Source organism: Mobula birostris, chromosome 28 (assembly GCF_030028105.1).
Source record: "Mobula birostris isolate sMobBir1 chromosome 28, sMobBir1.hap1, whole genome shotgun sequence".
Lineage (NCBI taxonomy): Eukaryota > Metazoa > Chordata > Chondrichthyes > Myliobatiformes > Myliobatidae > Mobula > Mobula birostris.
Genome location: NC_092397.1, coordinates 17,830,128 through 17,843,814, shown reverse-complemented (window position 1 = coordinate 17,843,814; position 13,687 = coordinate 17,830,128). Strand labels below are relative to the sequence as shown.

The window sequence follows — 13,687 nt, the reverse complement described above, 5'->3', positions numbered from 1 at the left end:
AAGAGACTCCTGGACAGGTACATGAATAGAGGCTATGGGTAACCCTTGGTAATTTCTAAAGTAAGTACGTGTTCAGTACAGCATTGTGGGCCGAAGGGCCTGTATTGTGCTGTGGGTTTTCTCTGTTTCGATGAGCACAGGATGTGTCTGTCAGCAGGAGAGTCCAGAATACGAGGACACAGCCTCAGGATACAGGGACGTCCATTTAGAACAGAGATGAGGAGGAAGGTGGTGAAGCTGTGGAATTTCTTGTCACAGACAGCCGTGGAGGCCGAGCCTTTGGGCGTATTTAAGGCAGACATTCTCGATTTGTAAGGGCTTCAAAGGTTGTGGGGAGAAGGCAGAAAAAAATGTGGCTGAAAGGGAAAGTAATCAAATGGCGGGGCAGACTCGATGGGCTGAATGGCCCAATTCTGCTCCGATATCTTATGGGACTGTCCTATGTTCCGAGAAGAACTCAGTAGAATAAAACCCCAGTTGTATTGACGTGTCAGGCAGGAATTCTGTCGCAAATCAGTCCTCACAGGACACCCTTGATGTTTTCCCCGCGTCCGTGCGCCCTTGTCTGCAAATGGTGGCCTGCCTGGTGTTGAGCAGTTGACCGGGGTGAGAGGGGAGGGGCTACAGGGTGATGTGGGGGTCACTATCTGGACCGTGCATGCTGATTGGTTGTTTGCAATTGGCATGCTTTCCTATTGGTCAGCCCTCTCCTCAGAGGGGACTCTTGGTGTTGTGGCTGGGGGCTTGTCCGTTGTTACTAACCACTTGTACAAAGGCCAATCAGCCCTACGACTATACCTGCTGTTCTTTTTAAAAGATTTTTTTTTTGCTCATTTTCTCCCTCAATGTCACTTTCTGGTTCGTCGCCCAAATCCCTCGAGGGCTCTCGTTTCGAAGCGCCTCTCACACCAGGCTCCAAGAGCGGGTGTGAGGACGGTCAGAGTCGTACGGCACAGAAACAGGCCCTTTGGCCCATCTCATCCATACTGGCCAACATGTCCATCTGAACAAGTCCCACCTGCCTGCATTTCCCCCGAAAACCTTTCCGAGTGGAGAGGATGTTTTCCCATCTGTGTCAGAGTTTTAGAGAGGGTACAATTAAAGAAATTTTAGCTTAAAGAAAAAAAGATAGAGGTCCCAAAAGAAGGAAAATGGATCCAAAGATTAAGAAACGAGACTCTAGTTTCCAGAGCAACACACACAAAATGCTGGGGGAACTCAGCAGGCTGGGCAGCATCTCTGGAGATGGACAAACCGTCGATGTTTTGGGCCGAGACCCTTCTTCAGGACTGGGAAGGAAGGGGGAAGAGGCCAGAATAAAAATGTTGGGGGGGTGCGGAGTGGGAGGAGGAGAGCTGGAAGGTGATCGGTGAAGCCCGGTGGGTGGGGAAGGTCAAGGGCTGGAGAGGGAGGAATCTGATAGGACAGGAGAGTGGTCTGTAAGAGAAAGAGAAGGAGGAGGGGACACAGGGGGAGGTGACAGGCAGGTGAGAAGAGGTAAAAGGCCAAAGAGGGGAATGGGGGGGGGGAGAGAGAGAGAGAGAAAATTACTGGAAGGAGAAATCAATGATCATGCCATCAGGTTGGAGACCACCCAGACGGAACACGAGGTGCTGTCCCTCCACCGCGAGGGCGGCCTCATTGTTGCGCGGGAGGAGGTGGGGCACTTGGCCCGCTTGCGGGGGGGGCCCAAAGAAGTGCTGGGAGGGACAAACGGCCGAGGGCATCGATACCCGCGGACAGCGGCAGCAACGGAATATTTGGAGGTAGGGTCCCTTCAGAGAAGGCGGAAGCTGCGGAGGGTGGTGTTCGGGCCGCGCTGAGTCATGGGGCGGTAGGGAAGGGAAAGAGGAACTCCGGTGCTGTCAAAGCTTTCGGGGCCAGTAAGGCTGTTTTCCCAGAGGGCACGAGAAAGGAGAAGGATAGAGAAATGGGGGCTGGCTGGGGAATGAACGGGCAGTCCTGCTGAGCTTTAGAGAAAAGGGACACCCCTTCAGAACTGAGACGAGGAGTTTTAAGCACCGTAGCTTGTAAAGTTTTAAATGTTGCCGCCGTGTCCCCTGTCCGGCAACTCGTTCCACGCCACCCGCTGACCCTCTGTGAGAACCGAATGCCCCTTGGGGCTTTTTTAGAAAGTCTTACCCCTCTCATGTCCTCTGCAAGCCGGAAATCTGTGAAAGTAACAGGAGTGGAACCGTTGCCAGTTGATGATTGTCACGTGAACTGAGATACGATGAAACGCTGGTCTTGCATACTGTTCATGCAGATCAGACCATTACACAGAACAAGGTAAAGCAGTAACGATGCAGAATAAAGTGTAACGACAACAGAGAGGGCAGCGCAGGTAAATAGCAAAGTGCAAGATCACAACTTAACTGTTTTTTAATAACACTGGACAATAAGATTTTTCAAAAGTGTTGCTTCCTCAGAAAGTTTTTCTTTCTGATAGACTGCTTGAAGTTGAATCCAAAACTAATTCCAGACTACTTGTATCACGTAGGAATTTGGAGAAACAAGAAATTAACGTTTATTGAATATAATGTGTTTAATTTGCATAACAGTGCTGATGCTTTACAATAGTCCAACTCAGCTGAGGATGCTTTGTTGATGATTTTCAGTGTCTGAGGCTTCTTGCTTAAATGTCCAAACAATAATCAGCCAGCACTGATGGATTCCAGTTGCCCTGACATTGTTCTTCCATGACGTCAATGTCCCGGTGAAACCTTTCACTGTGCTCGTCCCTGACAGCGCCAAGATTTGCAGGGAAGAAGTCTAAGTGGGAACGCAGAAAATGAATCTTTAGTGACATGTTGCATTTCATTGTCTTGAATGCTTAAAGCATGTTGTCGTCAACCAGCTGCATGCAGTTCGGTGCTCCGTAGTTGCCAAGAAAATTTTCAGCAACATCCCTGAACGTCTTCCATGCAATTTTCTCCGGTCCCACAAGAAGTTCTTCGAATTGCCTGACATTCATTTATGGACCAACACAAATACTTTCCTTCATCTTGGCATCAGATATTCTGACTTGAATTATGAATGGAAGTAACAAATATAGGCAAATTTTTTTAAAAATGGTGCGTGATAAGGAAATTTCATAGTGATTTTCATGATTAGCAGCCCAAAAATCCATAAGGTACACCCAAAAGTATTCAGGAAGCAAAACATTTGTTGTGCAGTGTTACTAATATAATTGGTTGAGCACAACTTTGTGGTTTGAAGGGCAGAGCTCCTGTGCAGTGCTGTTCTATCTTTTATGTCCTATGTATCAGTTTCTCTTGCACTCTGTCTCCTTGCCCAGCACTCCTTTCATTTCCATCCACTCCCCCTTCTCACTGGAGATTTAGTAGGTTTGGGCAGGGCTGGAAGTAAACTGACGCCGCAGTCAATATGGAGGCCAAGGTATCCCAGTGTGCACTGCAGTAGAGAAAGCCCTCTATTAAACCCCATCCCATCCTATATATATATATATATATATATATACACATATATACACACACACACACACACACACACACACCCCTGCAAACAGTGTTGAATGTAGAGTGGAAGCAGATAGCCCCTGATCGTGTCCCACAATACTTTCCTTGCTCTACCCTCAGACACCAACGAGCCCCTGGGAGTTCTGGAGGAGGAAGAGGATCGCCTCGGGACTAGGCTTCAGCAAGAGGTGACCAGGGGTCAGTCAGGTGAGTCCTCTGAACCCAAACTCCTGAACAAGCTGGGTCACTACGTCGATCAGAGGGGGGTCGGGGTGCGGAGAGCACTGGGAGTGTGTGATGGGACGGTGTGGAGGGAGCGTCACTCTGCGTCTGGCCCCGGGAGTGTGTGATGGGACGGTGTGGAGGGAGCGTCACTCTGCGCCCGGCCCCGGGAGTGCGTGATGGGACGGTGCGGAGGGAGCGTCACTCTGCGCCCGGCCCCGGGAGTGCGTGATGGGACGGTGCGGAGGGAGCGTCACTCTGCGCCCGGCTCCGGGTTGCGTGATGGGACGGTGCGGAGGGAGCGTCACTCTGCGCCCGGCTCCGGGTTGCGTGATGGGACGGTGCGGAGGGAGCGTCACTCTGCGGCCGGCTCCGGGTTGCGTGATGGGACGGTGCGGAGGGAGCGTCACTCTGCGCCCGGCTCCGGGTTGCGTGATGGGACGGTGCGGAGGGAGCGTCACTCTGCGGCCGGCCCCGGGTGTGTGTGATGGGACGGTGCGGAGGGAGCTTCACTCTGTGTCTGACCCCGGGAGTGTGTGATGGGACGGTGTGGAGGGAGCGTCACTCTGTGTCTGATCCCGGGAGTGTGTGATGGGACGGTGTGGAGGGAGCTTCACTCTGTGTCTGAATCAAGTCCATTCTCCTTCACCAACAGCTCCCACCCCAGAAAAAGGAACAGAGCCCTGCCACAGACCCGAGGCACATCTGACTCGGGGCCCTTCGCTCCCACCCTGCCCCGTCACTTATGGAAACCCTTTCAAGCAGAGTGACGAGCCGCCTGCCCCGCTGGTGGCAAACCATGGCCCCCAGAAAGAGCAGCCGCCCCCGAGCCCCGCGGGAGAGAGCTCGACCAGGCTCCCAGCGGCTGACCAAGAGCCCGGCGAGCGGGGGTCACCCTCCGACCGGCAGCAACCCATCGCCAGCGCCACCGGGCTGATCAATCCCTTCGAAGACGCCCCGCTGGGTGACCGGGACCTGGGGGTCGCCCCCAAACCCGTTGCCAAGCAACCGGCCGAAGGACCGAAGCAGGATGGGTAAGTTGTGTGTGTGTGTGTTTGTTTGTTTGTTTGTTTGTTGGGGGAGGGGTTACCATGTGACCAGAACCCCCACCTCATTGGTCAGTACTCGTCCAATCAGCTGCAAGGGTGTCCGGCCGGTGACACAGGTTCGAAACCCGACGGGGCAGAAGCAAATCTGTGGGGAAACTGAACGACCGCGGATCGATTCATTGTAAGAGCCGGGCTGGGTCGCTAATCCCCTTTGGCGGGGGCAACTGTCCTCTTGAAGCCATTTTCAGGTCCCTCCTCGCACCAACATTGCCGGCTGATAACCGCTATCTCTATACGGTCTCTTTGGTCCATCGAAGCTGTACTAGTCCTCCATGAAACCAGTCCCATCCCACCGACACCTCCCGGTGCCTCGGCGGAGCAGTCGACACACCTTGGGCATCCCCTCTTCGCCCCCCTGCCCCTCATCGGGCAGAGGATATCAAACCCTGACCGCACGTCCCGCCAGCCTGAGGGACGTCTTCTACCCCGCGGTTATGGGACACTTGCACGAACCTCTCGGAGGCGGAAAGGCAAACCCTTCACCTCTCGATCTACCATCGCTCTGGTCGCTGTGGCGCTTTCTCTGCGCCTCCCTGTTCTGCGTTCTGCTCGGCACGCAAAGAAAAGTCGCTTGCGGGCAAATTTGCAGACGTCCCGCCGAAGAGTCTGGGCCCGAAACGTCGACTGCACTTTTTTTTCCATCGGTGCTGCCCGGCCCTAGTTACCCCAGTCCACGCACAGAAAACCTAATCCCTGCCACTTCAGAATCGGGTTTAATATCACCGGCATATAGCGGGCTAGTGGAGGTATAGTTTGTCCATCAGTGCTGATCGCCCCGTCCTTGACCAAGCTTTTCCACCGTGAACACGATGCTTTCAGATCAGGTCATGCATAGCACATACCTCTGCCGCACCGCTCAGGTGTGTTACTGGGGTACAGGGGCTAGCGACCCTAGTGCCTGTTATCTCTGAGCAGCAGTGAGCCAGAGTTCTGTTTGGGAACTAGTTGACTTTTTTTTTGTAATGATAATACCCAAATATTTAAAAGAATTCACAATTCTAAATGGAATCTCCTTATATATATAAAAACAGGAACATTTAAAGGGAACAATTCACTTTTATTTAAATTAAGTTTTTCTCCTGAAACTTTTCCAAAATCATTTAATAATTCCAAAAGATTAGGAATAGATTCTTCAGGATTCGAGATATAAACCAAAAGATCATCTGCATAAAGAGAGATCTTATGTATGGTCCCATTTCTAGAAATACCATGAATGTTTCTAGCTTCACCAATTGTTCTAGCCAAAGGATCCAGTGCAATATTAAATAGTAAAGGACTTAATGGGACACTCTTCGTAAAGATAATGGAGATATAGTAATTATGAAGATATTAATAATATTTTTCAGGATTTTTATTCCGATCTTTATAAATCTCAGTTTCCTGTCGATCCCTCCAAAATGAAGGCTTTTTTATATAAGGTTAAATTTCCTCAAATTACTGCTGAAGATCAACAGACCCTTGATGCTCCAATTGTTGAGCATGAAATTCAGAAAGCTATCTGGTCAATGCAATCAGGTAAAGCTCCTGGACTCGATGGGTATTCGGTAGGATTTTACAAAAAAATTGAAAAATTACTTTCTCCATAACTTTTGGAAATATTTCACGAATCTTTGGAGAAAGGTAATTTACCTTCTTTTTATGAAGCCTCTGTTTCTTTAATGCTTAAGAAAGATAAAGATCGGACTGAATGCTCATCTTATAGACCTATTTCACTATTAAATGTGGATGCTAAAATTCTTTCCAAGGTAATGGCTAACCATTTGGAAAACCTTTTATCTAAAATTATCTCTATGGATCAAACAGGCTTTATTAGAGGTTGTTACTCTTTTTCTAATGTTTGGAGACTGATGAATATTATATATTCACCATTATCCAAAACACCCCAATGTGTTATTTCTCTGGATGCAGAAAAGGCATTTGATAGAGTTGAATGGACTTACTTGTTTAATGTATTACAGAGAGTTGGCTTTGGTAATAATTTTAATAAGTGGATTCAAATGATCTATAAGAACCCTATCGCTACCGTTATTACTAATAATCTTAGGTCTCCCCTTTTTTCACTTTAACGAGGGGAACTAGTTGACTTGATCAGCATTTCTGATCTGGCTATTGTTCACGATTGCACTTAATGTTAAAAAAACAGCGTGAAATTTGTCAACTTTGTAGCAGCAGTACAAAGCATTACATGATTTAGAGGGAAAAGGCTGAATTACGGTAAGAATATGTATATTAAATAGTTAAAGTTAAAATAAGTAGTGGGAAAAGAAACAGAAATAAAAAAAAGTAGTGAGGTATGGTTATTGGGGAGGGAGATCCAAGATTTCGTCCCATTGACAGTGATAGATTTCCAAGTTGGGACGGTGTGTGACCCGGAGAGCTGATTGTGGACTTCAGGAAGGGCAAGGTGCAGGAACATGAACCAATTCTCACAGAGGGATCAGAAGTGGAGAGAGTGAGCAGTTTCAAGCTCCTGGGTGTCAAGATCTCTGAGGATCTAACCTGGTCCCAACCTATCGATGTAGCTCTAAAGAAGGCGAGATTTCATGAGGAGTTTTGAGATTTGGTTTGTCACCTAAAACACACTCAAGAACTTCTGTAGATGTACCAGGGAGAGCATTCTGACAGGCTGCATCACCGTCTGGTATCGGGATGGGGGTGGGGGGCTACTGCACGGGATCGAAACAAGCTGCGGAGAGTTGTAAACTCAGTCAGCTCCATCATGGGCACCGGCCTCCATAGTACCCAGGACATTTTCAAGGAGTGGTGTCTCAGAAAGGCAGCGTCCGTCACTAAGGACCCCCGTCACCCAGGACATGCCCTCTTCTCACTGCCACCATCAGGGAGGAGGTACAGGAGCTTGAAGACACCCACTCAACGATTCAGGAACAGCTTCTTCCCCTCTGCCATCCGATTCCTGAATGGACACTGAACCTGTGAACACTACCCCACTTTTTTATTATTTCTGTTTTTGCGCTGCTTATTCAATTTAACTATTTAATATAGAGATATATATACTCTTACTTTTTAAATTTTTCTTTCTATATTTATCAGGTGTTGCATTGAACTGCTGCTGCTAAGTTGACAAATTTCACGACACATGCCGGTGGTAGTGAACCTGATTCTGACCCCGCCTGTCCGCCTTGCAGCTGGCTGTGTTGAGCCGCGGACGTCACGGCTCTGAGGAAACATGGCCAGCCGCTCCGCACCTGCCTGGAGCTCTCCAAAAACCTGACACCGTCCAGGACAAAGCAGCCGGCGCGATCGGGACTCCAAACCCACAACCCAACTCCCTCCCTCCACCGCTGGTGCACAGTGGCTGGAACGCGCACCATCCACAAAAGACGCCGCAATGGCCCCTCCCGCCCAGGTCAGCACCGCCGCCGCCCCGCAGGCTCCCTCCCCAACGGCCCCGTGGAGGAGACCCTTCACCAGAAGGATGCTAGCGGTCCCCCCGCCAACTTCTCGAGGGGCACTTGGGGATGGGCTGTGAATGCCGGCAATTCCCGCCCCCCCCCCCCCCCCCCACCGGCATTGAAAGCTAAATTTTAATAAAGTGTGCAGTGTTCATCTGGTAGTTAATCCGCACGCAACAAGTCTTCTCTTGGTCCGTTTCCAATCCAGCAAAACTTTCCGCTGCATCTTTTGCTGAGACAGCACTTGGTGAACTTCAACATAAGTTCTTCACTCTGTGCCTCCTGCTGCACACAACTAAGTTTCAGTCTTCCGGCCAATCTCCCCACCACAACCCCACCCCTCCTGCTGACATGACTGCAGAATATTTCTGGCTTCCCCTTTTCAGTTTGCTGGCTTTCACTTTGCCTCACACTTCCCTTTCGAGTTCCGCTCTCGGCTTCCCGCAGTCAGCCTGGCTCTGACTTGGCAGCCCCGCCACCAGCTACTCACCCCACTCCTGCCTGGCATTGCCCCCAGGAAGCCTGGACTGCAATGTCGGTCACCCACCCACTGATTACCGCCACCACAGTTCCCATCTGCCCTTCCCACCTCTCTTATTTGGTTCCTTGCTCTGTATTATTCCCGTATCAGATCCCGACACCTGCCACCTCCCAGTCTGTCACTATCCCCCCTCCCCTCCTCCATCTGTCCGTCACTCCCTCTCCTGGATCCACCCATCACCTCCCAGCCTCGTTCACTATTCCCACTCTCCCCTCCTCCATCTGTCCATCATCTCCCTCTCCTGGATCCACCCATCACCTCCCAGCCTCGTTCACTATTCCCACTCTCCCCTCCTCCATCTGTCCATCATCTCCCTCTCCTGGATCCACCCATCACTTCCCAGCCTCTGTCACTATCACCACTCTCACCTCCTCCATCTGCCCATCACCCCTCCTCACCTGGATCCACTCATCACCTCCCAGCCTCGGTCACTATCCCCACTCTCCCCTCCTCCATCTGCCCATCACCCCTCCTCACCCGGATCCACCCATCACCTCCCAGTCTCTGTCACAATTCCCACTCTCCCCTCCTCCATCTGTCCATCACCTCCCCGGCCTCTTGCTCCATCCTCTTCCCACCTTTTGTTTTTGAGGGGAGGAGGGTGGAGCAAGGCCACCTCCCCTTTTAAGGTCGGGATGAAGGGTCCCGACCCGAAATATCTACGATGCACTGTCCTTCCACAGAGGCTGCCGGGCACGCTGAGTTCGTCCGGTGTTTATGACATGGGGGAGGGTGCTTAACCTCATCCCATCCCACACAGACCTCGCTCTGTTGGGGAAATTCCCACATTAAGGCTAATCTCCGTATTCCTTCGGTGTTAAATGTTCCTCGCTCCACGAACGTTGCCTGGTCTGCCCAGTGCTTGCCTGCACCCTTCTGTATTTGGTCCGCCTCAGTTCAGGTTTTCTGAGCCTCGTGGCGATGTGCCACAAGCTCAGAGTCAGATTTATTATCACCGGCGTTTAAGACGATCAGATATCGGCGCAGAATTAGACAATTCGGCAATTGAACCATGATGCTGTGAAATGTGTTCTGCTGCAGCGGTACAGTGCAATGCGTAAAAAGCATGACAAATGGTCAATTTGCTGTATATAATACGGTGCAAAAAACAAAAGAGAGTGAAGATACCCAGGTAGCATTCATGGGCTGTGGGCCTTTCAGAGGCAGAGGAGAGAGGCTGTTCCTAAAGTCCAACTCAGGCTGGGGGAGCAAAGCCTCATATTCCACCTGGGGAGCTTCCAACCTGACAGCAGGAACATCCATTTCTCTATCTTCTGGAAATTAATCCCCACTGCCCTGTCTCTCTCTCTTTCCACTGGTTTGTCTCCCACTCTTTCTTCTCTCCTCACCTCCCTCTGCAGCGACAGTGCCATTCAAACCACGACTAGGGATCACCTGAGAACATAAGAACTAGGAGCAGGAGTCGGCCATCTGGCCCGTCGAGCCTGCCCCACCATTCAATAAGATCATGGCTGATCCGACCATGGACTCACCTCCACCTACCTGCCTTTTCCCCATAACCCTTAATTCCGCTACTGTGCAAAAATCTATCCAACCTATTTAGAGGGGAAGCCTCCACTGCTTCATAGGGCAGAGAATTCCACAGATTCACCACTCTCTGGGAAAAGCAGTTCCTCCTCATCTACTCCCCTGAATCTTGAGGCTATGTCCCCTGGTTCTAGTCTCACCGACCAGTGGAAACAACTTTCCTGCCTCTATCTCTTTCATAATTTTATATGTTTCTATCAGATCCCCTCTCATTCTTCTGAATTCCAGTGAGTACAGTCCCAGGTGATTCAATCTCTCCTCATAGTCTAACCCCCTCATCTCTGGAATCAACCTGGTGAACTTCCTCTGCACCATCTCCAAAGCCAGTAGATCCTTCCTCAAGTCAGGAGACCAGAACTGCACGCAGTGCTCCAGGTGCGGCCTCATCAGTACCCTGTACAGTTGCAGCATAACCTCCCTGCCCTTAGATTCTCTAGCGATGAAGGCCAATGTCCCATTTGCCCGCTTGATAGCCTGCTGCACCTGCAAACCAACCTTTTGCGGTTCACGCACAAGCACTCCCAAGTCCCTCTGCACAGCAGCATGCTGCAATCTTTCACCATTTAAGTAATAATCTGCTCTTCCATTTTTTTCTTTCCGTGCGAGTTGTCTGCACGCAATCTAGATAGTGTCTGGCAGCCATCAGCCCCACTAACCACAAGACTAATCTCTACCACTTCTCCCCCTCTCAGGTCTGCACACTGCGGGTGTCTTGTATTGAGATTGGACAGCCCAGAATCTGCTAACGAGCTGCAGCTCTGCCTTCTAAAAATTATTTGAAAGGAAACTTGTGTGAAGAACTCCCTTGAAAGCATCCAGAAGCCAATTCTCTGGATGCTTTCAAGAAAAAGTTAGATAGAGCTCTTAAAGATAGTGGAGTTAAGGGATATGGGGAGAAGGCAGGAACAGGGTCCTGATTGTGGATGATCGGCCATGATCACAGTGAATGGTGGTGCTGGCTCAAAGGGCCGAATGGCCTACTCCTGCACCTATATGTCTATTGAAAATAAAACGTTGCTCCTTATTTACCCCAAATACGTTCCAAAACCGAATGTGTATTGGAATTTCCTTGTCAAAATATTTAATGTGAAGGTCCAATTTTTGATCATTTTGATCTATGCAACTGATAGTATTCAAGCAGTTCCTGTTTGCCTGCCAGTGTTAGAGTTTAGATTACGAGAATAACCTCTTTCCTTATGAGGCATCCACTGCTGAAGTTGCTTGAAGTTCACGAATTTCTGTGGATTCCCTTGGCTGACGGTTATTGTCCAGTAGACTTGAGTGAGTGCTGCATGTCTTCCATTTTCATTGTACACCTGGTTCACCTCCCCTTCCTTCCTTACCTTCGATGGCCCGCCACCATCTCCTATTTGGTTCCTCCTTCTTTGACCCTTTACTCCTTCCATTCATCGTCTGCCGGCCGGTGGTGCCACAGCATCACCAGAGCAGTCCCAGGTTCAAATCCAGCCGGCTCCGTGCTGGGCTGAACATCGAGCTGGCACCTCGGCCTCATTAAAAAGCAGAGCAGGAGACAGCCCGATGCACCGCGAGAACCTATCGCCACCCAGTTTCTTGGTCCATCAACTCTCCCCCCCCCCCCCACCCACCCACCCACCTTCCCCCTCACCCTCACCGATCACCTAAAACTTTGAATGCATGGATTCGGACTCCTGTACCTCCTCCCTGATGGCAGTGAAACCCCCTGGATTCCTCGGCTGCGCGAGACCAGGGAAGGCAACCTCCGGCCCCTCCAAACTTGTGAGATTGAGGTGCATTCCCACCCCAAACCCCGGTTTGTGTGGATTCTGTGTAATCTGCTGCCCCATTATAAATTAGTGCCACGAAATAACACAGTACACTGCATACAATTGAAAGATTATAATTATTAATTTATTATATTTATTGGTTAATTGAGTATTGGATCCCATTCAGTGACTATTGGGTTAATTAAGTATTGGACACATTCAGTGACTATTGGGTTAATTAAGTATTGGACACATTCAGTGACTATTGGGTTAATTAAGTATTGGACACATTCAGTGACCAATGGGTTAATTGAGTATTGGACACATTCAGTGACTATTGGGTTAATTGACTATTGGACACATACAGTGACCATTGGGTTAATTGAGTATTGGACACATTCAGTGACTATTGGGTTAATTGACTATTGGACCCATTCAGTGACCAGTGGGTTAATTGAGTATTGGGTTGATTGACTATTGGACACATACAGTGACCAGTGGGTTAACTGACTATTGGACCCATTCTCAGATTGTTGGGTTCATTCAGCATTGGATCCCTTTCATTGCGTGTGGGGTCTGTTACGTGTTGTACCCTGCTTTCCACGTTCATCGTTGAACCTCCTCCATTGACTACTTGGCTCCTTTAGCACCGAACTCCACTCATGCTGCGGTCTGCTCTTGATTCCAGGGTCCAGACGGCCAATGGGGTGGTGAGTGAGAGACCACTGCCCGCCCCCCGGATCAAAAAGACGCGGAGCACCTTGACCGCACCATCGGACTCCACGTCGTTGACCAACGGGGCCTCTCCGGCCACGGCAGACCCTTCAGACTCGTTGAGACCATTCAAGGACAACTCGGCAGCGCCGGCCCCATCCGCCGAGAATACCCGGGAAAGTGCCGCCGGTCACCCCGTGCCAACGCCGTCTGGGCTGGCTCCATCGCCCGCGGCGACGCCAACCAACCAGAGGGAATCTGAAGCGCGAACGAAGCGAAAGGCCCCGTCTCCCCCACTGTCAATAAGCACCAGCGCCCCCTCCCCTGTCAAGGAGGACGCTGGCACGGAGGCTCCAGGAGGGCCATTGGTGGTGAGTGGTCTGCTCCCTCTTCCTCCCCTCATTCGAGTGGGGCTGGGGACCTCTCCGGGAAGGGGCAAGCCTTTGATCCGATCAGATCAAGATCAGGCTCGCTGTCACCAAGCGACGCTCACGAAATGCCGGAGGGACTCAGTAGGTCGGGCAGCATCTGTGGACGTTTCAGGCCGAGATCCTCCTTCGGGACCGGAAAGGAAGGATGCCAGAATGAAAGTGTGGGGGTGCGGGGAGGGGGGAGGACGAGCCAGAGGGTCAGAGGTGGAAACCAGCTGGGCGGGAAAGGTCAAGGGCTGGAGAAGAAGAAATCTGATAGGGAAGGAGGGGGCAAACCAGAGGCAGGTGATGGGCAGGTGAGGGGGACAGGTGAGGGGGACAGGTGAGGGGGACAGGTGAGGGGGACAGGTGAGGGGGACAGGTGAATCTGGCCAGGTGGGAAAGGGCTGGAGAAGGAATCTGATAGGAGAGTGGACCACGGGAGAATGGGAAGCAGGAAGGGGAGCTGATAGCAGGTGGGGGAAGAAGAGGTAAGAAGTCACAGT

At 50.7% G+C, this 13,687-nt stretch overlaps 1 protein-coding gene across 2 annotated transcripts in view; it reads left to right on the top strand.

Annotated features, from left to right (window-relative positions):
* The window catches only part of LOC140189027 (EH domain-binding protein 1-like), a 121,201-nt gene that overhangs the window by 84,925 nt on the left and 22,589 nt on the right, over nt 1-13,687 (top strand). For both annotated transcript variants that reach the window (XM_072245702.1, XM_072245701.1), the window contains exons 7-9: nt 3,600-3,686; nt 4,357-4,735; nt 12,746-13,142. In XM_072245702.1, coding sequence (XP_072101803.1) covers nt 3,600-3,686; nt 4,357-4,735; nt 12,746-13,142 — 863 coding nt within the window. The remainder of the gene's footprint in view (nt 1-3,599; nt 3,687-4,356; nt 4,736-12,745; nt 13,143-13,687) is intronic.